General features: G+C 41.5%; 1 protein-coding gene across 1 annotated transcript in view; it reads right to left on the reverse strand.

The window, feature by feature from the left end:
- Positions 1–18441, reverse strand: part of SULF1 (sulfatase 1) — a 161750-nt gene that overhangs the window by 27599 nt on the left and 115710 nt on the right. Inside the window, exons 13-15 of the mRNA XM_021709989.1 lie at positions 5745–5961; positions 2324–2576; positions 664–760 (exon numbers count right to left, since the gene is read on the reverse strand). Of these exons, the coding sequence (XP_021565664.1) occupies positions 664–760; positions 2324–2576; positions 5745–5961 (567 nt within the window). The remainder of the gene's footprint in view (positions 1–663; positions 761–2323; positions 2577–5744; positions 5962–18441) is intronic.

Raw genomic sequence — 18441 nt, forward strand, 5'->3', positions numbered from 1 at the left:
CTGCACTCCAATCTGGGTGACAGAGTGAGACTCCAACTCAAAAAAATAAAAATAAAAAATGAAAAAATTAGGGAGAAGTGGTGGTGCACGCCTGCTGGCTCAGTTACTTAGGGGGCTGAGGTGGAAGGATTGCCTGAGCCCAGGAGCTCGAGGCTGGGGTGAGCCATGATTGTGCCATTGCACTCCAGCCTGGATGATCAAGTAAGACCCCAACTCAAAAAATAATAATAATAAAAAAATAATAATCAGGATTTCCTTTACCAAGTATCTTTCTTTTCACCTCATTCCATAAAAATAACTATTCTTTTGGGATGATAATTAACTTGGAAACACTTGGGCATAGAATATGTCCACCTCTATATTCTAACCAATGTGTTAGACATAAACACCCACAGATGCCTCTTTTATAACTGAATCGTTTTCTCACAGGAATTTCAAAAGGCCATTGAGTTGATTCCCCACTCTCTTCTCACACTCTATTTTGTTTTCAGCAGGACTATCCCTCACTCACTGGAGAAAAAAATGCCTTGGTGTTTTTCTATTTTTCATGTGAGTATAAAAAAAGATGACGTGTACACATGGTACATTGCAGCAGACAGAGCAGGGCCAGCAGGCTGAGTCTCAGTTTGGAGTAAACCCGGCGATCAATCAGCCACAGCTCACCTCTTTATCAATGTATGCCTTGTGGTCCTTCCAGGCTCGGGCTGATTGATACAGTTCTCTCTCACAATGGATTGTGTCATTGGGAAGAATAAAGCACCTGTGAAAAAAAACAAAAAACACAAGCAACAGGTTTGTATTCTAATATTAGAAAATATGAAAGATAGCAAAGAGAACTTTTTACGTCCTTAAGGTAGGTTCAAGCAGTCAGTGTGTAGCAGATCCAAGACAAGGGTCACTGGGAATGTGTCCTGGTGACTAGTGTGGGCAAAGGATGGTATCACATCTTTGTGACTAAGATCATCACTATGAAATTCACATTCCTATGAACAGATCCTGGCAAAAGATTCCATTTCAAATCTACATAGAAAAAGGAGATTTTTATAGACATGATACAAATGGCTTGTTTGAAAAAATGCAGTCAGAAGAGGAATATTTATTCCATTCATTTTATTAAAGAGAGTTTGCCTTAAGTATACTATTAAGTTTGTTTGCTCGTTTTTGAGTCAGGATCTTACTCCTTACACCCAGGCTGGAGTGCACTGGCACAGTCACAGCTCACCACAGACTCAACCTCCTGGGCTCAGGTGATCTTTTCACCTCAGCCTCCTGGATAACTGGGACTCTATAGGTGTACACCACCATGCCTGGCTAAATTTTTTATTTTTTGTAGAGATGAGGTTTTGCTATATTGCCCAGGCAGGTCTCAAACTCTGGGGCAAGCAATCCTCCCACCTTGGCCTCCCAAAGTACTGAGACTACAAGCATGAGTCTCCATGCTTGGCCCTCCATTCAGTTTTGAAGCAAAGAAATAGCCCCAAAGGATGGAGAACAGATGAGATATGGGTCAATCCGTAGTGCAAGGGAAATCAATTTTGGTCTCAACTTCTTAGCATATAACTGTAAAAACTACAGGCACAGGACAGTCCCAGACATTAAAATCCTGGCAGAGCTCACGGTGCACGATCTCCCCAACATGATAAAATTAAGGAAAAAACAAAAATCTTTGTAATAAGTTCAGGAACAAAATTCCTCTACTAAGAGAGTAATTAGGTTTTGGAAGGAGCCAAAGAACCATGTGAGCCCATTAAAGCCAGGAGGGTGTTACCTCCCTACCCTGTCTCTATGACCTCCAAGGCCCTCTCTAAGATCTGGGACAGGTTAAGTGTTTCCACATCTTACATTCATTCCTAACCTACACCATCTTCCTGGAAACTTCTCTGGAACTCACTGTCCTCCTTGGGCTGTGTTCCATTTCTGAGGCCGCGACTGTACGACTACTCTAAGCGACAGTGACCATGAAGCATGGAAGAGCCTCTACCGGCCTCTGAAATTGCTTCCATCTGTTTCCTAGCCGCCTACAAAGGTAATTGCTCAGGGGCACATACTCCACGCCTGCTAAGTCAAGATGTGACAGAATTACTTTGGCTGGATTTCCAGCAGATCAACCTTAATGTGAAATCAAACCCAAAGCACACGTCCAAGTTAATGACTATTTGAACTCCTATGGCTTCTTTAACCCCCAGCTGCCACGTAGGCCAGCCCTCAGGCACTGAATTGCCGAGGGATACAACTTTTTGCAAAGTGCAAAATGGTGGCAATATGGCAGAGGCAGGGGGCTAACACCGAATCCAACCCCAGTGAGCCCCTAACACCTCCTTACTTGTGTGTCACCCGGACCGTGGCGGGCGGGCCCACCGCGTTGCTGCCATCTGCCAACATCCCATTCCTGTTGCCACCCCTGGAAGCCTGGAGACCTCCTGGCCCCCGGTGGCCTTCATCCTGACGCTTGGCAATGTTTCTTGGTTGCAACACCTGCAATTCTTCTTCTTCCAGATTTATGTCGTATATTTCGCCTTCAAATTCGACGGACAAGGAACGTGTCTGCCGGGTATGGACAAATCTGGGCTTGTACTCTGGAAATAAGGGAAGATAGGTTAATGCGGATGTGCTGATGCGGTGTAGGAGGGAAGAAAATGATCATCTGGCACTGGGAGGATCTTGGAGGGGCAAGTGGTGCATGGCGCCTCGCTGAGAGGCATCGTGGTGCTATGGACGGCCAGTAAAGTTCACGGTGCCAGAGGTTGAGTTCTTGTCCTGACGGTGCCGATGCATGGCAGTGTGATGAATGACACACTTCTCTGGGCCTCCAGTCCTTCTTTCCTCAAGTGAGGGGGCAGGTCTGAGTGATCTTTCGGATCCTTTCTACTTAGGGCAGGCTGTGAACGTCTACATTTAGTTTTCGATGTGAATTGCTAGGGCAGTTGGGATAAAACTATATTCACCATTATGGTGTTAATAATAATGGCTATATCCTTTACTGAGTTTTTGCTCTGTATTACATGCCTTATATTTATCTCTAATCCACAGTCTTGAGCGACCGGTATTATTATAAAACCCTTAATAAAAAAATATCAGGTTGTCAGAACAGGCTCATGACCTGGGTGATATCACTCTTACTTTATGGATGAGAAAACTGAAGCCATAGGAGTTCATACGTTTTACAAGGTTATGGAACTAAAACTGTAATCTCTCATATAACAAAGTCTTACTACTGCATCGGGCTGCTTTAAGAAAAGTTCAGTTTTGCTAATGCTTTTATCATATGATTGCCTTTTCTTTTTTCTCTTTGTGACAGGGTCGTGCTTTGTCACCTAGGCTGGAGCACAGTGGCATAATCATAGGTCATTGTAACCTTGAACTCCTGGCTCAAGTGATCCTTCCACCTCATCCTCTAGTGTAGCTGTGATTATAGGTGCACCACCATGCCTAGCTAATTAAAAAACTTTTTTTTGTGGAGACATGGTCTCACTGTGTTGCCCAGGCTGGTCTTAAACTCCTGGCCTCAAGTGATCCTCCCACCTCAGGCTCTCTAAGTGCTGGGATTATAGGTGTGAGCCATAGTGCCTGGCCTCCAACTGACTTTTCATACTTGGAAGAGGTAGGGTAAGGTGGGGAATGGGAGGGAGGAGCATGTTTTCTGGTGACTTTGGTACCTTCTCAAGAGCTCATCTGTGCTGGATGAGAACTTTAACGTGCAAACACTGATATGCACTCAGGCTTTAATGAAGGCAAACTGTTCATCAGATGCACTCAGGCTTTATGAAGGCAAACTTATCTGGTCTTATCTCTGCAGCCTGCTGCTGAAATAGGTAGAAGGGTGCACACTGGCTGTGGAATCAAAACTGCCATTCTGAGACAGCTCTCTGCAGGACCCTTGCAGCTTCAGATGAGGTAGCAGCCTCTGTTACAGTTTGGAAGTCACTGAGAGTGCTTGAGTTCCACCCTTACAGAGAGGGGGAGAATCATCTCCTGCTTGCAAATACACAAGATTCCAAATGGTTTGAAAAGTTGCTCTAGGCTTCAGTTTGTGCCTAACGTTGAAAACTCGATATGCTTGATGGTCAGTAGCTGGGAAATGATGTCTAACTTTCCGGAAATAAGGGGGGTTGTCGTGTGCTCCAATGGCTAAGCTGAATGTTGGTGATCAGCTTTGGATTAAGAAGTATGAGTGGGGTCCTCGTCCCTTGCTGATTTTCAATTTGCTATCCTTGTATGAGTTTTTAAACTGGGACTTTTATCTCAGGTTTGTTTCTGTCTCTTGGTTCTTAGCCTTTTGGCTTATGGATCCTTTAAAAGTTTGTTTTAAAGTGTTGACTTTAAGAAAATGTGCATATACACATAGAATACTTGTATACTTACAATTTTGGATCAAATATCAGGGGCTCATGACCCTAAAGCCCATATTGTGGAATCCAGAGTAAAAGTGCCTATTCTAAGGACTTTCATTGTTCTAGAGGATGATCTGATTTCCAAATCTTAGACCAATAATTGAATTTAATGCACGAGGGGGACTCCCCCCCCAAATAAACTGGAATTATCTTTTTGGAGGGCAGGCCCTTCGTCGTACAGGCTTCCCGTTAGGTGAGTGTTCCAGGAACCCAGCGGCATCAGTGTACCAGCTACCATTATTGTAAGAGGCTAAGTTTGGCTTTAGCGCACTTTTTTTTGAGATTCTTTCAACGCATTTGCCCATTTCATAATGGGTGATTTACAAGCACACCGTTCTGCGTGTTCAGCAGTTTTTGACCCCAAACGGCATGATCCCCGTACCCCACCCTCCCTATTCACCCGATCTTTCCCAAAGTGAAACGTTTTGCCAATGGGGAAGAGGTGAAACAAAAACAGCAGAAGCACTAAAAGGCATCAAAACTGACAAATTCAAAAACTGTTTTGAGCAGTGGAAAAAGCATCTCGATAGGTGTATTGCATCAAATGAAGAGTACTTTGAAGGTGACTAAAGTTTAAACATGTAAGAATAAATACACACTTTTAAATAAATAAATTCCAGGTTTTTTGGGTCCCCCCCCATATTGCTTATTTCCAAACCAGCATAGAAAGGAATCACCACAGCATTGAGTCTCTTCTCATATTACTCCACTAGATGGCACTAGAGTCATTCTTTTGTGGAAGCCTGCGGGTTTTCACAATTATATAATCATAGGTTTCTCCTAGCTGCCTGATAAGAGATTTTGTGAAGAAAACACTAGGCAGTGCTTTCCATACTGAATTCAACTAGCTTGATCCTGCTAGTCAACAAGATCCAACGATTTGACAAATACATATATTGTCCTAAAACATAGGTTAAATATACACCTTAAAAAAGTATTGATGCCTTTCCTTTTAAATTAAAAGCGCACATTGAAATCTCAGACTTATTATTTTCTTAAAGCAACTTAAGGCAGACACATCAGGACATCAGCATTAAGGTAAAATAAAACTGACCTAAACCATACCCTTTACCCTTTGCAATAACTGCTTTAGAAGCTACTTATGTGTGCATATGTTTTGCATCTGGTGCTTTTACTCACTATATTTTCATTCTAGGCTTAAGTGAAAATGTTTACAAAGCAAAATTTCAAATTGATCTTAGTGTTCCTATTGTAAATAAAATGCTTTGCTTTCAGCCCCCAAACTGCATTGATAATATCTAAAATGTAGAAAGAGCAACCCTTTTGTCTCTCTACCATCCATTCCCAAAGGCCTGGGCCTGCCATTGAGGTGGTCACAAAAGTGTGGCTTACTTGGAGTCCCCTGGTTTCTCAGGAACTGCCTCTGACTCTTCCTCTGGCTTCTGCTGGCGCGATAACCAGGCTCCCTGCAACTGCACTCTTTGTCCTTGTCATGGAAGCCACGAGAGTAGAGGTTACGCGTGCTCTGCCGGACGGTGAGCAGGTCGCTGGGTCCTTTGCACTTGTGAATTCGAAGCTTGCCAGATGGATCCTCAATGCACTGCCACTTCTGCAAAAGCCAACGTGAAAGCCGTTTACTAATGCTGATCCAGGTGTTATTTGTTAAGGGCTGCTGTATGAGATTTTTCCTTTTTCGTTCTTCCTTCCTTCCTTCCTTTCTTTCTTTTCTTTTCTTTTCTTTTTTTTTAGCAGAACTGGTAATACCATTGAATAAAGTGAATAAAGAAAGGCAAGCTTTTAAGTGACCCTGCAATAACTCAACTCTCAGTTCTATCACTTATTTCTTTCTGTAGGCAAATATAGATGACAAGAAACCACTAGAAATCAAACGACCTCAATGATGCTAGGCACCACAATTGATATATGTAGCCTCAGCATTGCAGACTAAACAGTCTTGAATGAAACATGCAAAAGCCCTTAGTTCACCACGACACAGAGCACAGCTGTCAGGGCTGCGTTCACCAGACCCCTCTGGCTCTGGAAAAACAAACATGGCTGCTTTGTTCTCTGCTCCTGAATCCTAATGTGAGCCAGGGAAGAATGGCACGTGAGGAAGACAGGGATGAGTTTAATCAGAGCCCATCACAGGGTGAGCCAACTCTCCTGTACCCAGACATTAGCAAACTTGTCAAGTTTCCTTCTGTGTCTTTTCTTATCCATCTGCAAACTTCTGCAAACTTTGCAGAGCATGGGCAAGCTCCTAGGAGAGATGGGTTCACCTTCCCAACACACACACACACACAATGACTTTCAGTTTGAGCTTCCTATCAAGCCTGCTACAGGTGACTGGAGATTCCCTTCCGAATAAATATGACACTGCACCAGGAAGTGTCCTTACAGGTCTTGAATGTCAGCCTGGCTGAAATAGTAACCCCTTGCCCTGGGGGCCATTTCATGGTATCTTCCACATCTTATTTAAAGATCTAATAATTTTTACATTTTTTTTCCCCTTTCTCTTCCCTAAAAACTTAATTTGGGAGGCAGGAAGAATATTTAATTTTAAGTTGACCACAGTTGTTACAATAAGCTAAAATACAGTGTTATCAAGCTTTTGTTTTTTTCTTTCTATATAGGACTATCACCTGTTCAATTATTATTTACCAATACTTTTATTTAAATGGTGCATTTTAAATATACATATAAATATATATGGAGTGTAGTGACATGACCCCGGTTCACTGCAGCCTTGACCTCCTGGACTCAGGTGATCCTTCTACCTCAGCCTTCTTAGTTGATGGGGTTACAGGCAGTCACCACCATTTTTTGTAGCAATGAGGTCTCACTATGTTGCCCAGGCTGGTCTCGAACTCCTGGGCTCAAGTGATTCACCCACCTTGGCCTCCCAAAGTGCTGGGATTACAGATGTGAAGCACCATGCCCGGTGGGAATCATTTTTAAACTAGGACCAATACAACAACATCTGCACTGTAAAATTATGTGTTTGTGTGCCACTTATGTATTTTAAAATACATTAAAATAAATAAATAATTATTAAGTAAAAGATGCTCTTTTACACACCATTTAAAATGATCTTATATCCCCCTGCTGTCTGGTACCATACTTTGGATGACATCTTGGTTATAAAGTGCAAGATGAAGTTTGACCAAAGGTTCCAGATGGCTTTGTCAGTAGACAAGTGACATTCGTGTACAAAATGGCCTATGACCATTCACAATGAACCAAGATGTAGAATCATGTCTTTTTTTCCTCTTACTTAAGGTAGTTGTATGTCTTCAATACATGCTGAATTATCAGAACTGCTTTTGGGTTTCTATTGTATAGTTTCCAAATCTCAGATACATAGGATTTATTCTATGACTTTGCTTTAGTCCCCTATCCTCTTGGTGCTACTGAATTTGGTTATTTCAAGCCATATCAGGTTACAATCTTTTGTGGCTTGGCTAGAATGTCTTAAAAGTATAACATCTTTATCCAGAGAATCGGGCGTTGAAGAGACAGGCAACTAACGATAGTCATTCCTCGCTATCCACAGGGGATTGGTTTCAGGATGTCCGTGGATACCAAAACCCGCAGATGACTTAACTAAAAAAAGTCAAGTCCCTGATATAAAATGGTGTAGTATTTGCATATAACCTGCATACATCCTCCCGTATACTTTATCCCTAGATTACTTATAATACCTAATACACTGTAAATGGAATGTAAATAGTTGTTATATTGTTTAGGGAATAATGACAAGGAGAAATCTACATGTTCAGTACAGATGAAACCATCCTTTTAAAAACAATATTTTCAATCAACTGTTGGTTGAATCCATGGATGCAGAACCTAGGATGCAGAATCCACAGATATGGAGGGTGGACTGTATTTACAAAGCCAAGAAAGGTATCACAAACACCAATAATCTAAGGACTAAGTTAGAGATGACTTAACTAAAAAAGTATGAAGTAGGTTTGGTTAAACAAAGGGAGTTAAGTCAGATGAGTGGTTCTCAAACTTGGCTGGACATTGGGATTCACAGAAGCTTCCCAGATGATTCTAATATGCGGTTGGGGTTAAGAGCCAATGCTTCATATTAGCAACTGCTTAGTGGCCCTCTTTGCAGCTGGATCCTGTGGGAAAGACATAAGGAATATCTTTAGGTCTAAGTAGATCAGATGCATGGGTTATGAGGTATACATGTGTTTGCTGTAGTGGTATGTGCAAAGCCAACTGTGTCTAGAAATGTATGGGTGTAACCAGGTCAGAAAATGACTCGAGTTTCATGGATCTATCAGCACATCTATGTGAGTGGGACTATATGCTTTATTTTACTTTATTTTATTTTTGAGTTGGAGTCTCACTGTCGCCCAGACTGGAGTGCGGTGGCCGCTCCCAGCCACCGCAGCCTCGACCTCCTGGGCTCCGGCGATCCTTCCACCTCAGCCTTCCAAGTAGCTGGAACTACAGGCGCGTGCTACCATGCCCGGCTCATTTTTTGATTTATTGTAGAGATGAGGTCTCGCCTGCCCAGGCAGGTCTCGAACCCGTGGGCTCAGGCAATTCACTCACCTCAGCCTCCCAAATGCTCGGGATTACAGGCTGAGCCACCGAACCCGGCTCTATGTGCTTTATTTAAACTTAGCCAGTTCTCCCCCTTCTCTCTCCACAGTTAGTTGACAAATGACAGAACTTAGACTTAGCTGAAAACCGCACGTGGCCTGTTCATGGTTTTGCCAGTTAATATGCAGACCAGTGGTTTCTAGGCCTGGGCTTGTGGCACTCACAGATACATCCAATTAGCTTAAAGTGCCATGAAATTCTTAAAAAGGTTCTCAGACACTGAGAAACAACTCCATTAAGAAATAACTATATCCCATCTAAAATTCTTTCTGGTGAAAAGTGTCACTGAAATGACTTTTCAAGCTTCAAGAAGTTTGGGAATTAGTGGTGCTTAAGAGTCTATCTAACCTCATCTCTACAATAAATCAAAAAATCAACCGGGCGTGGTAGCGCATGCCTGTAATTCTGGCTACTCGGAAGGCTGAGGCGGAAGGATCGCCGGAGCCCAGCAGGTTGAGGCTGCGGTGGCTGGAAGCGGCTATGCACTCCAGTCTGGGCGACAGAGTAAGACTCCAACTAAAAAAAAAAAAAAAAAAAAAGAGTCTATCTATATCTATGTCTGTCTTAAATCCAAATGGTTTAAGGCTTATCCATCTACCTGGATAATCTCTACCTCAAGTTTTAAAAATGAAGAATTGACTATCCAGTGCCTAGAGTAGCAAAATAATTGGCCAGTGGATTCATAGTCCACAGCCAAGTAGAGGCTTGAGAAGAGCTTTATCTTCTATCTGATAGGAATGTGTTGTTAATTTTATTCTTGAAAAATAATGGTCTAAAGTCTAATGGTGGTTCCAATGTATATCAACTTTAGTGCCAATGCTAATTTTTAAAGCACTGACTGTAGTGAAGATCTGTAGTTTTATAATCACAATGTATTAAAAAAATTCTGCCTGTTTTGTTGTTTGCTTTTGGCTTGGAGGAGCTGAGGGTACAAGTAGATTCCTGTAGAACACAAAGGTGTAGGCAGATGTTTCAGTGACTTAGGCTATTTGGAATCCTAGCTGAGTCTTCCCATTAGCCAAATTCCCTGTTGATTTCCTATGGGATCAAGATGAAGGGAAAGGGTGTTTCCTTCCTGAGTAGTTTAATTTAACCACACTGGCTATCTGGCATGTCCTTGGCAGTGATGCTATATTCTACAAAGTCAAATATACATATGTGTATTCATGTCTGTGTATTCATACAAACACACACACACGCACATATCCGTACACACTACATATATTCACATTTCTACACACATACTTGGCTAAAGCAAGAGCCACTAACACAAATGCCAATTATTTTCTCTACCATAGACCCTTCAAAAAAGTCATAGACCCTATTAGATAAAGTAATTAGCCAGAGGTTTTGAAAATCTTCTTAGTGGCAAGCATACTAGGAATTCTAATGAAATGTAATTACCACGCATTGCCACAGTCATTTTAGAGCTCGATATGATGACAATTTTTATGACTGCAATAAAACCTTGAAATAGCTGCAACTCAAATGGTGACCGTACTTAGAGAGCTTATAGAGGGAGGCGGAGAAAGAGCATTTTTAAAAGAATTGTTCTGAAACTCATGTGGCAAGCCACTGAAGTGGTCAAAATAATGAGAAAAGGAGATTCCACCACAGAAGAGTTTGGGGAATCAGATGGAAGCCTGAGTACAAGTGAGGCACCCACTAATGGGGTGTGGAGTTGGCCTCAGAAATGAGCTTTGTACAAATGCCCTGGCAGAAATACCACTGTCATGCTGTCTTGCTTTTATCTACGCTCTTGAAATTTATCAGTAAATAGGTTAATTGCCAAATCTGATCATCTTCATGTTCACTAATCACTCACTCCTGCAAATTCCCTCCCTGCTTTCTGGGACGACATTATTTCAATTCTCCTCCTGCCTCTCTGATGTGTCAGTCTATGCCAGTAATTTAGCACACATTCATTCCATATATATATATCTTCATGCCCACTGTGAGTGAGGAGCTAAATAAAATTATTTAAATAATTTCTGTTTCCTGAAAAAAAAATTTCTTACATTGTTATTTCCTTTTAGCCTTTTCAACTACATTTGACATTGGAATTAAGGGCAAGAACCATGGCTCATATTCCTGAATCTTTCCCAGAAGTTAGCTCAGCACAGAATCAGTCGGTTAGGTAATTATGTGTTAGTGTTTTTGGTTGATAGTATCTGCTTCTATGTAGGTAACACCTGATGAAGCAGAGAAGGCTATTTTGGCATAAGGATACACGTGTGCAGGTAGTTTGGTAGAATCAAATCTAATGAGAAATATGTCAAATGCCTTTCAAACAGTTCCATTCATCATTATTATCGTTTGCTGAACTCTCACAGGGTAGCAGGTACTGGTCTAGAGCACCTTTTATGAATTTATTCGTTTAATCTTCCACAACAACGTGAAGCACTGCCATAAGTCTCTTATTAGAGTAGGATTTTATAGTAGTGACTGTTACCTATATTCTGTCTTGGACTTGAGGATGGTATTTTATATCCATATTGGTGTGGCTTAAAGGAAAAAAATCTGGATTTTAAAGCTAGAAATGCCTGAATTTGAATACCACAGAGCTTTCTCACATCACTTTGTGGCCCTGAGCATGTCAGCTACATCATCTAAGTCTTTACAGGGTCATGAGCATTAGAGATAATACATGGGAAGAGCTCGGCACATGGTAGGTCCTCAACAAAGGCAGATATTATTATTATTGCACACACACATGGCTTATTACTTAAAGAATCTGATTTAATGTAAACTTGATGAGAGGCAGCCATTTTTAATGGAGATAGGTATTGGGTTGGGCATCTGAAGACTTGCATTTTAATTTTCTTTTGCTGCTAACTCTATGACCTTGAACAAACGGCAGAATCTCTTTGTTCTTCCAGATTCCACATCTGGTAAAATAATACTTGCTCGTCCTGGCCTCATGGATATGTCATGAGAATAAACTGTTGAGTGTTTTAGAGTTCTAAAGAAAAGATGCACTATATGAATCCAGAGCAGTGCTATTATAATTGACCTTGTTTCTTTTGAGTCGGAGTCTCACTCTTTCACCCAGGCTGGAGTGCAGTGGTCGCTCATGGCTATCGCAGCCTCGACCTGCTGGGCCCAGGCGATCCCTCCGCCTCAGCCTTCCAAATAGCTAGAACCACAGGCATGCACCACCACACCCAGCTATTTTTGTTTTTTAATTGTTGAGATGAAGTCTTGCCAAGTTGCTCAGGATGATCTTGAACCACTGGACTCAGTCGATCCTCTTGCCTCTGCCTCCCAAATTTCTGGGATTATAGGCATGAGCCACTATACTGGGCTTTTAAAAATTGACTTTTAACTGGGCAAGTTAAGCTTCCTTATGGAACAATTGTTCTGTTTTATGCGATTGAGGGAGGCAGGAGCTTTGAGTTACACAGATCTTGGTTTGAACTCGGATTTGTCACTCTACTAGCTGTGTGACTTTAGTCAAATTATTTCCCCATCTGAGCTTCCACGTCTTCATATATAAAAGGGGCATAGTATCGATCTCATAGAACAGTTGTCCATGTAAAATGCCTAGCACAATATGAGATGATGGAAGACCTCTGGTTGCTTCTCCTTCCCGAAGTATCCATTAGGTAATCATTATAATTTCTACCTTCTGAATTGCATATATTTCTCAGATTGGTTAAGGATGTTCTCTGTTCTTATTTATGCCCACTTTGCCCATTTTCTTGAGTAAGAAACAAAAAATTTGGCTACAACTTTTTCAAAAGTACACTGCAATAAAAGTTTAATTTTATACACATACACACACACACACACACATACACACACACACACACACACACATACATACATACACACTGGTTCTTTGCTATCATATGATCATAATACAGGTCAAATCATGTTCTCTGAAATGAAATAACTATACAGTAATTATGTGATTATCTAATTATCTATGCCAATACTAACATCATAAAAAACAGTTACCTGCCTGTGGACATATGTTTAAATTTTTTTATCACAACACTGGACAATATAAAAAGATCATATAAATGTACTTGTACAAACTACTACTTAGCTCAAGCCATTGTCAAATTTTCTTTCATAAACATGAAATAGAGCTACTGGAGCCAGGGAGATTTATATTTTGTTTTCTTTGAGATGGGGTAAGATGGGCCAGAGGGGGGTAGAGAAAGTAGAAAGGAAGAAGCAGAAGAGAAAGAAATGTTTCCTTCTTTGGATTTCCATCTGGATAATCATCTGTAAAAGCCAATGTAGCAATGTTGAAAGAAGTATGGTTCTTGTAATTCAGGGAAAATGAAATTGGTGAAGTGAGCTTGGCCAAAAATTGATAGTCAACGTTTGTTGAGTGCCTCCTATGTGCCAGGCACAGTTCCAGGTGCCTGATGCATAGAACTCATATAATCTTTACAGCACCCCTATGAGACGTACTATTACGATGCCCAATATATAGATGAAGAAACCGAGGCAGAGTTCAGTTAAGCAACTTGCCCATAGTCAAATACCAGGAAAGTAGTGGACCCAGGACGTAATCCCAAGGGAACTTGACCAGAAGAATGGTCTAGGTCACGGTGTGAGTCTTTAGGTGAACCTCAGGTGAGGGGAGAGAGGCAGCAATCTCATTGCAAGTACGGAAGTGGGATGAGCACGTGATGTTTAAGAGAGAGGATGACTTGACCAGTATGGGCTGTTAGGAAGTGGTAGAAAAGAAGACCATATAAATTAAGTAGGAGGGGCCATATGATGCAGTTTATGAGTAAAGTGTCCTCGCGTCTGACTGTCTCTGATTTGTATGGAACAAATGCACTGAAGTAAAAGACCTAAGTAGATGCACAGCTGCTTAGATGTATCCTTCAGCATGGGCTAAAGAGGTACAGAAGCAAGATCTAAAGATCAAGAGGTCCATACTGGGCTCCTGCACAGACGAGGATTCCATCAGAGGATGGTACTGGGAACACAGTCCTCCTAGATGTACCCTCCAGAATCAGAAAAGCCGGGAGGAGATGTCTGCAAGCCAACCAGGGATCAGTGAGTTTCTGGAAATAGGCTGTCAGTTTCAGTCAAACTGACAAATTCTAGCCAGATCTTAACTGGTTAGTATCTTATGATTCATGCTCTGCAACTGGTCGCAAAGGGTCGGAGGAACATAACAGTCAGAGGGTAAGTTTTGGATCAAAATGTAGATTCTGGAGCTAAACCAGTTTACACTCAACAAGCTACATGCTAATTTCCTTTATAAGACTATCCGCTTGCTTGATGCTGGGGTCCTTGCAGAATTTTATTTTTATTTATTTTCCTTGCAGGATTTTAAACACATCTTTGATTTTACACTGATACAACAGGAGAAAGGCAAACTCAGTTGTAAAGATACTGGAATTCAACAATTCATCCAAGGGACATGATATTTGCCCTATAAAAACAAAGAAAGCTGCTTTTTTCCCTCATATATGTACCAGGAGACTATATAAAACATACTTCAAAGTTGGATGCCCAGGGAATTTCTCTTTTATGTAGCTCCTATTTAAGGAGTCAATATTTATACCTAGAAGAAAGACCAACCCAATAATGATCACTTGACATTTGTGGTTCTCAATCTTGGCTGCCCATAGGAATAATCCAAGAGCTTGAAAAAAACCACTGACACCTGGGTCCCACCCCAGAGGTTCTGGTTTAATTTGTCTGGGGAGGGACTTGAAATCAGCATTTCTAAAGCTGCCCAGATGATTCCTATGTGCAGTCAGGGTTGATAACCACATTGAGTGGCAACGGCCATTCATCGTAGCAAATGCCAGTCATAGTTTCAAAGGGAAAATCAACTGTCCTGCAATTTCGCAAGGAAGAAAGTATTCAACATGAAGTGAAGAGATGTAGGTTTTGGCTTTGGGTTTGCAGCTTCAGTTTTCTGGATCTAAATTTCTTTATCAGGAAATGATGTCATTCAACTAAAAGATTTCTAAGACCCTTTCTAACTTTGATATTCTATGATCATAGGCACGTGAGTCTTAACCCCATTTAAAAAAAATACAGATTCCTTGGCCTCACCTCTAGACTTTCTTTTTTTTTTGTTTTTTTTTGAGTTGGAGTCTCACTCTGTCACCCAGACTGGAGTGCAATGGCCGCTCCCGGCCACCGCAGCCTCGACCTGCTGGGCTCCGGCGATCCTTCCGCCTCAGCCTTCCAACCTCTAGACTTTCTTAACCTGGTTGGTCTGGGGTGAGACTGTGCATCAGTATTTTCCAAATGCTCCCCAAGTGATTGTAAATGCTCCAGAATCGAGCATCACTACTCTACATTCTTTGTTGAACAAAAGTGTTTTAAGACAGCAGTTGAGATTTGCACACATGCATGTATGTCACTCTCTGGAGGGAGTGAATATGAACATAAATGCACTTGGGAGTGCAGTGCTTGGCCTGGAGAATGGTGGGAATTCACACTTTTTCTCATATTAATTCAGAAACATGGAAGTAATGCAAACACATATGTCCATGTTGTCTTAATTAGTCCCTTCTGGCTGTTGTGTTCACATAGTCAAGACACGATGCCAAGTCTCTGGGATTCCAGCCCATTTTAATTCCCTGATAGCTTCATAGAAATGAAAACAACAGGTAAGATGGCCTGGAACAAAGACAACACCCAACATTCACACACTGCAGAAAATTAATCTCAGTCTCACTTAACACTTTACACATACAATATCACTTAATCCTCGCAAGAATGAGATTAATTGTCTCTATTTTTAGACATTAAAAAAAAACCTCAGAGACTCAGGAGAAATTAAGTGACTTATTCAAGAAGACACAACTAGAGAGTAGGGGCTGCCAATATTCTAACCCAAACCTTTTGACCACAAATTCCTCTTTCCTTTATTAATTCTGCTTCATGCAATGACTCTACCAGATGAGATCGGATGCATTCAGGGTGGTAGGGCGACAGATGACACCGACTCTACCAAACGATCCTTGGATAGCCAGCCATGAAGTTGTGATAGGAGTGTAGCATACACTAACTTTGGAGAGTAAGAGTGAAGAGAATGGGGCCAATAGTGCTTATTTTTCCTCTATATCCCATGGAGTCACACCCAAGATTGTATTGCCTTAGAATGAAAGCAGTCAACCTTGGTAAGAGCAGAAGAAGGGACCAGGCTAGGCGTGAAGCCTATGTCAGGAGAGCTGAGTCCAAGCAGGTCAGTTCTAGCCTCAGTTGTCACCTTGACCCTGAACAATACAGCGTCGTAATTTCGGACTTTTTTCTTCCTTTTTATTTTTAAGTAGTGACACAATCACCAAAAAAGATAATTTTCAAAGTAGCCAGAAAGAGCAAAAGGCCAAGATGGAAACATTTTTGTAGAACACAACAGAGCTATCAGGTTTGAACCACAGATTCAATACTGCCTTAAAGAGGCTGAACGTTTTCTTGAAGGCCAGGTGCGGTGGCTTACACCTGTAATCCCAGCACTTTGGGAGGCCAAGGCGAGAGGGTCACTTGAGCCCAGGAGTTTGAGACCAGCCTGGGCAACACAGCAAGACTTCATCCCTACAAAAAATAAAAATAATTTAGCCAGGCGCGCCAGTAGTCCCAGCTACTTTGGAAGCTGAGGTGCAAGGATACCTTGAGCCCAGGAAGTCAAGGATATGGTGAGCTGTGATCGTGCCACTATAGTCTAGCCTGAGCAACAGAGTGAGACCCTGACTCCAAAAAATGGTTTTTTCTTGAAGTTCTCAGATTCTTAAATTATGGTTCAAGGCCCTCCAGTAAGCCCAGCAGTAGGTGAGAATAGTGCTTTTCATGCTTTCAGGGAGCAGCAGTCACCTGGAGGACTAGGGGTTCTGATTCAACAGGTCTGGGAAGGCCAGGAAATTTGCATTTCTGACAAATTCCCAGGAGATGCTGATCTTACTGATCTAGAATTAGACACACTGAAGCTCGAGGCAATCTAAAATAGCCTCCAGGTCCCCTCCTCTCTTAGAACCCATTCTGCTGAATTTAAAGAAATTCTGTAGAAAGAAATCAGCAACAGGGGCATTGCCTAATTCTTTGTCTGCACATTCACGCACTTCTAAAAGAGATCATTGCTGACGTTTTCATATATCCATGTGATGGAATCTAAATTCAGACTGATTCACATAGAAATCAAGCAGCAGAGGAAAATTCCAGGGAGCCACATATGAAAGCATTTCATGGGGGCAAAACAAGTTTAGAAATATATGAAAAAGTAAAATTAAGTCTTTAGCATAGTTAGCATTCAGCACGTGAGTGAAAAGCTTGTGCCCAAGGACCATAATCTAGTTTATGCTACATTTGCTCTTTAGGGCATACATTAAAATTTTCAGCACAAGCCATATGGAAAGGGTTGCAAAATTGTACACTGAGAGGTAGACAGTACCTTACTCCCAAATGGCTATAATGCTCACCTCTTAGAGTGCTAAAATAGTAACAAGATCACCAATTTGCATGAGATACATTTAACACTGAATATTTCCAACTCCTGAATAAAAGTAAATTAGCCTATTGAGGCTGGCTCATAAAAAACCATCTTAGAGCTACAAAACAATTCTGAGGTTTTATTCATAATAATACTTAGAGCTTTCATAAGAAAGATTTGAAGACTTCCAATTAAAATATAATGAATAGGTCTAAGCGTCTCCACTAGACACTTGAAGATTAAGACTTACTAGAATGCCATGAAGGCTTGCTTTTATCCCTTCTTCAACATCTCTCTCTCCCTACCCTCTTCTGTTTCAAAGGAATCTTGTATACAAAAAAGCATGATGAAATACAGAATATGTTTTTTATTATGAATATTCAACAAGTTGGATGCCATATAATAAGAGTATAATGAGTGAGACTATGCTAATAATATCTGGTCTACCTATTTTGCGAGTCTGATATCTTTTTTTTTTTTTTTTTTGAGTTGGAGTCTTACTCCATTGCCCAGGCTGGAGTACAGTGGCACTCTCACGGCCACCACAGCCTCAACCTGCTGGACTCCAGCGATCCTTCCACCTCAGCCTTCCAAATAGCTGGAACTACAGATGTGCACTACCATGCCTGGCTAATTTTTAAAAATTTATTGTACAGACTACATCTTGCTGAGTTGCCCAGGCTGGTCTCGAACCCGCGGGCTCAGGCAATCCACTCACCTCAGCCTCTCAAAGGCGTGGGATTACAGGCTGAGCCACCGAGCCCAGCTGCGAGTCTGATATCTTGAACTAGTGTTGGCAAATTGTCTAGATATCTAAAGGTCAGATCAGTTAAAAAAAAAGACTTGCATAAAATTTGAGCTGGGTGTGGTGGCTCACACCTGTAATCCCAGCACTTTGGGAGGTGGAGGTGAGAGGATTGCCTGAGCCTTGGGTTTGAGAGCAGCTTGGGTAACTTGGTGAGATCTCATCTCTACAATAAATCAAAAAATTAGCCAGGTGTGGTGGCGCATGCCTGTAGTTCCAGCAACTTGGAAGGCTGAGGTGGAAGG

The sequence above is a fragment of the Carlito syrichta genome, unplaced genomic scaffold, assembly GCF_000164805.1.
Source record: "Carlito syrichta isolate Samal-C Ts95f unplaced genomic scaffold, Tarsius_syrichta-2.0.1 Scaffold287855, whole genome shotgun sequence".
Lineage (NCBI taxonomy): Eukaryota > Metazoa > Chordata > Mammalia > Primates > Tarsiidae > Carlito > Carlito syrichta.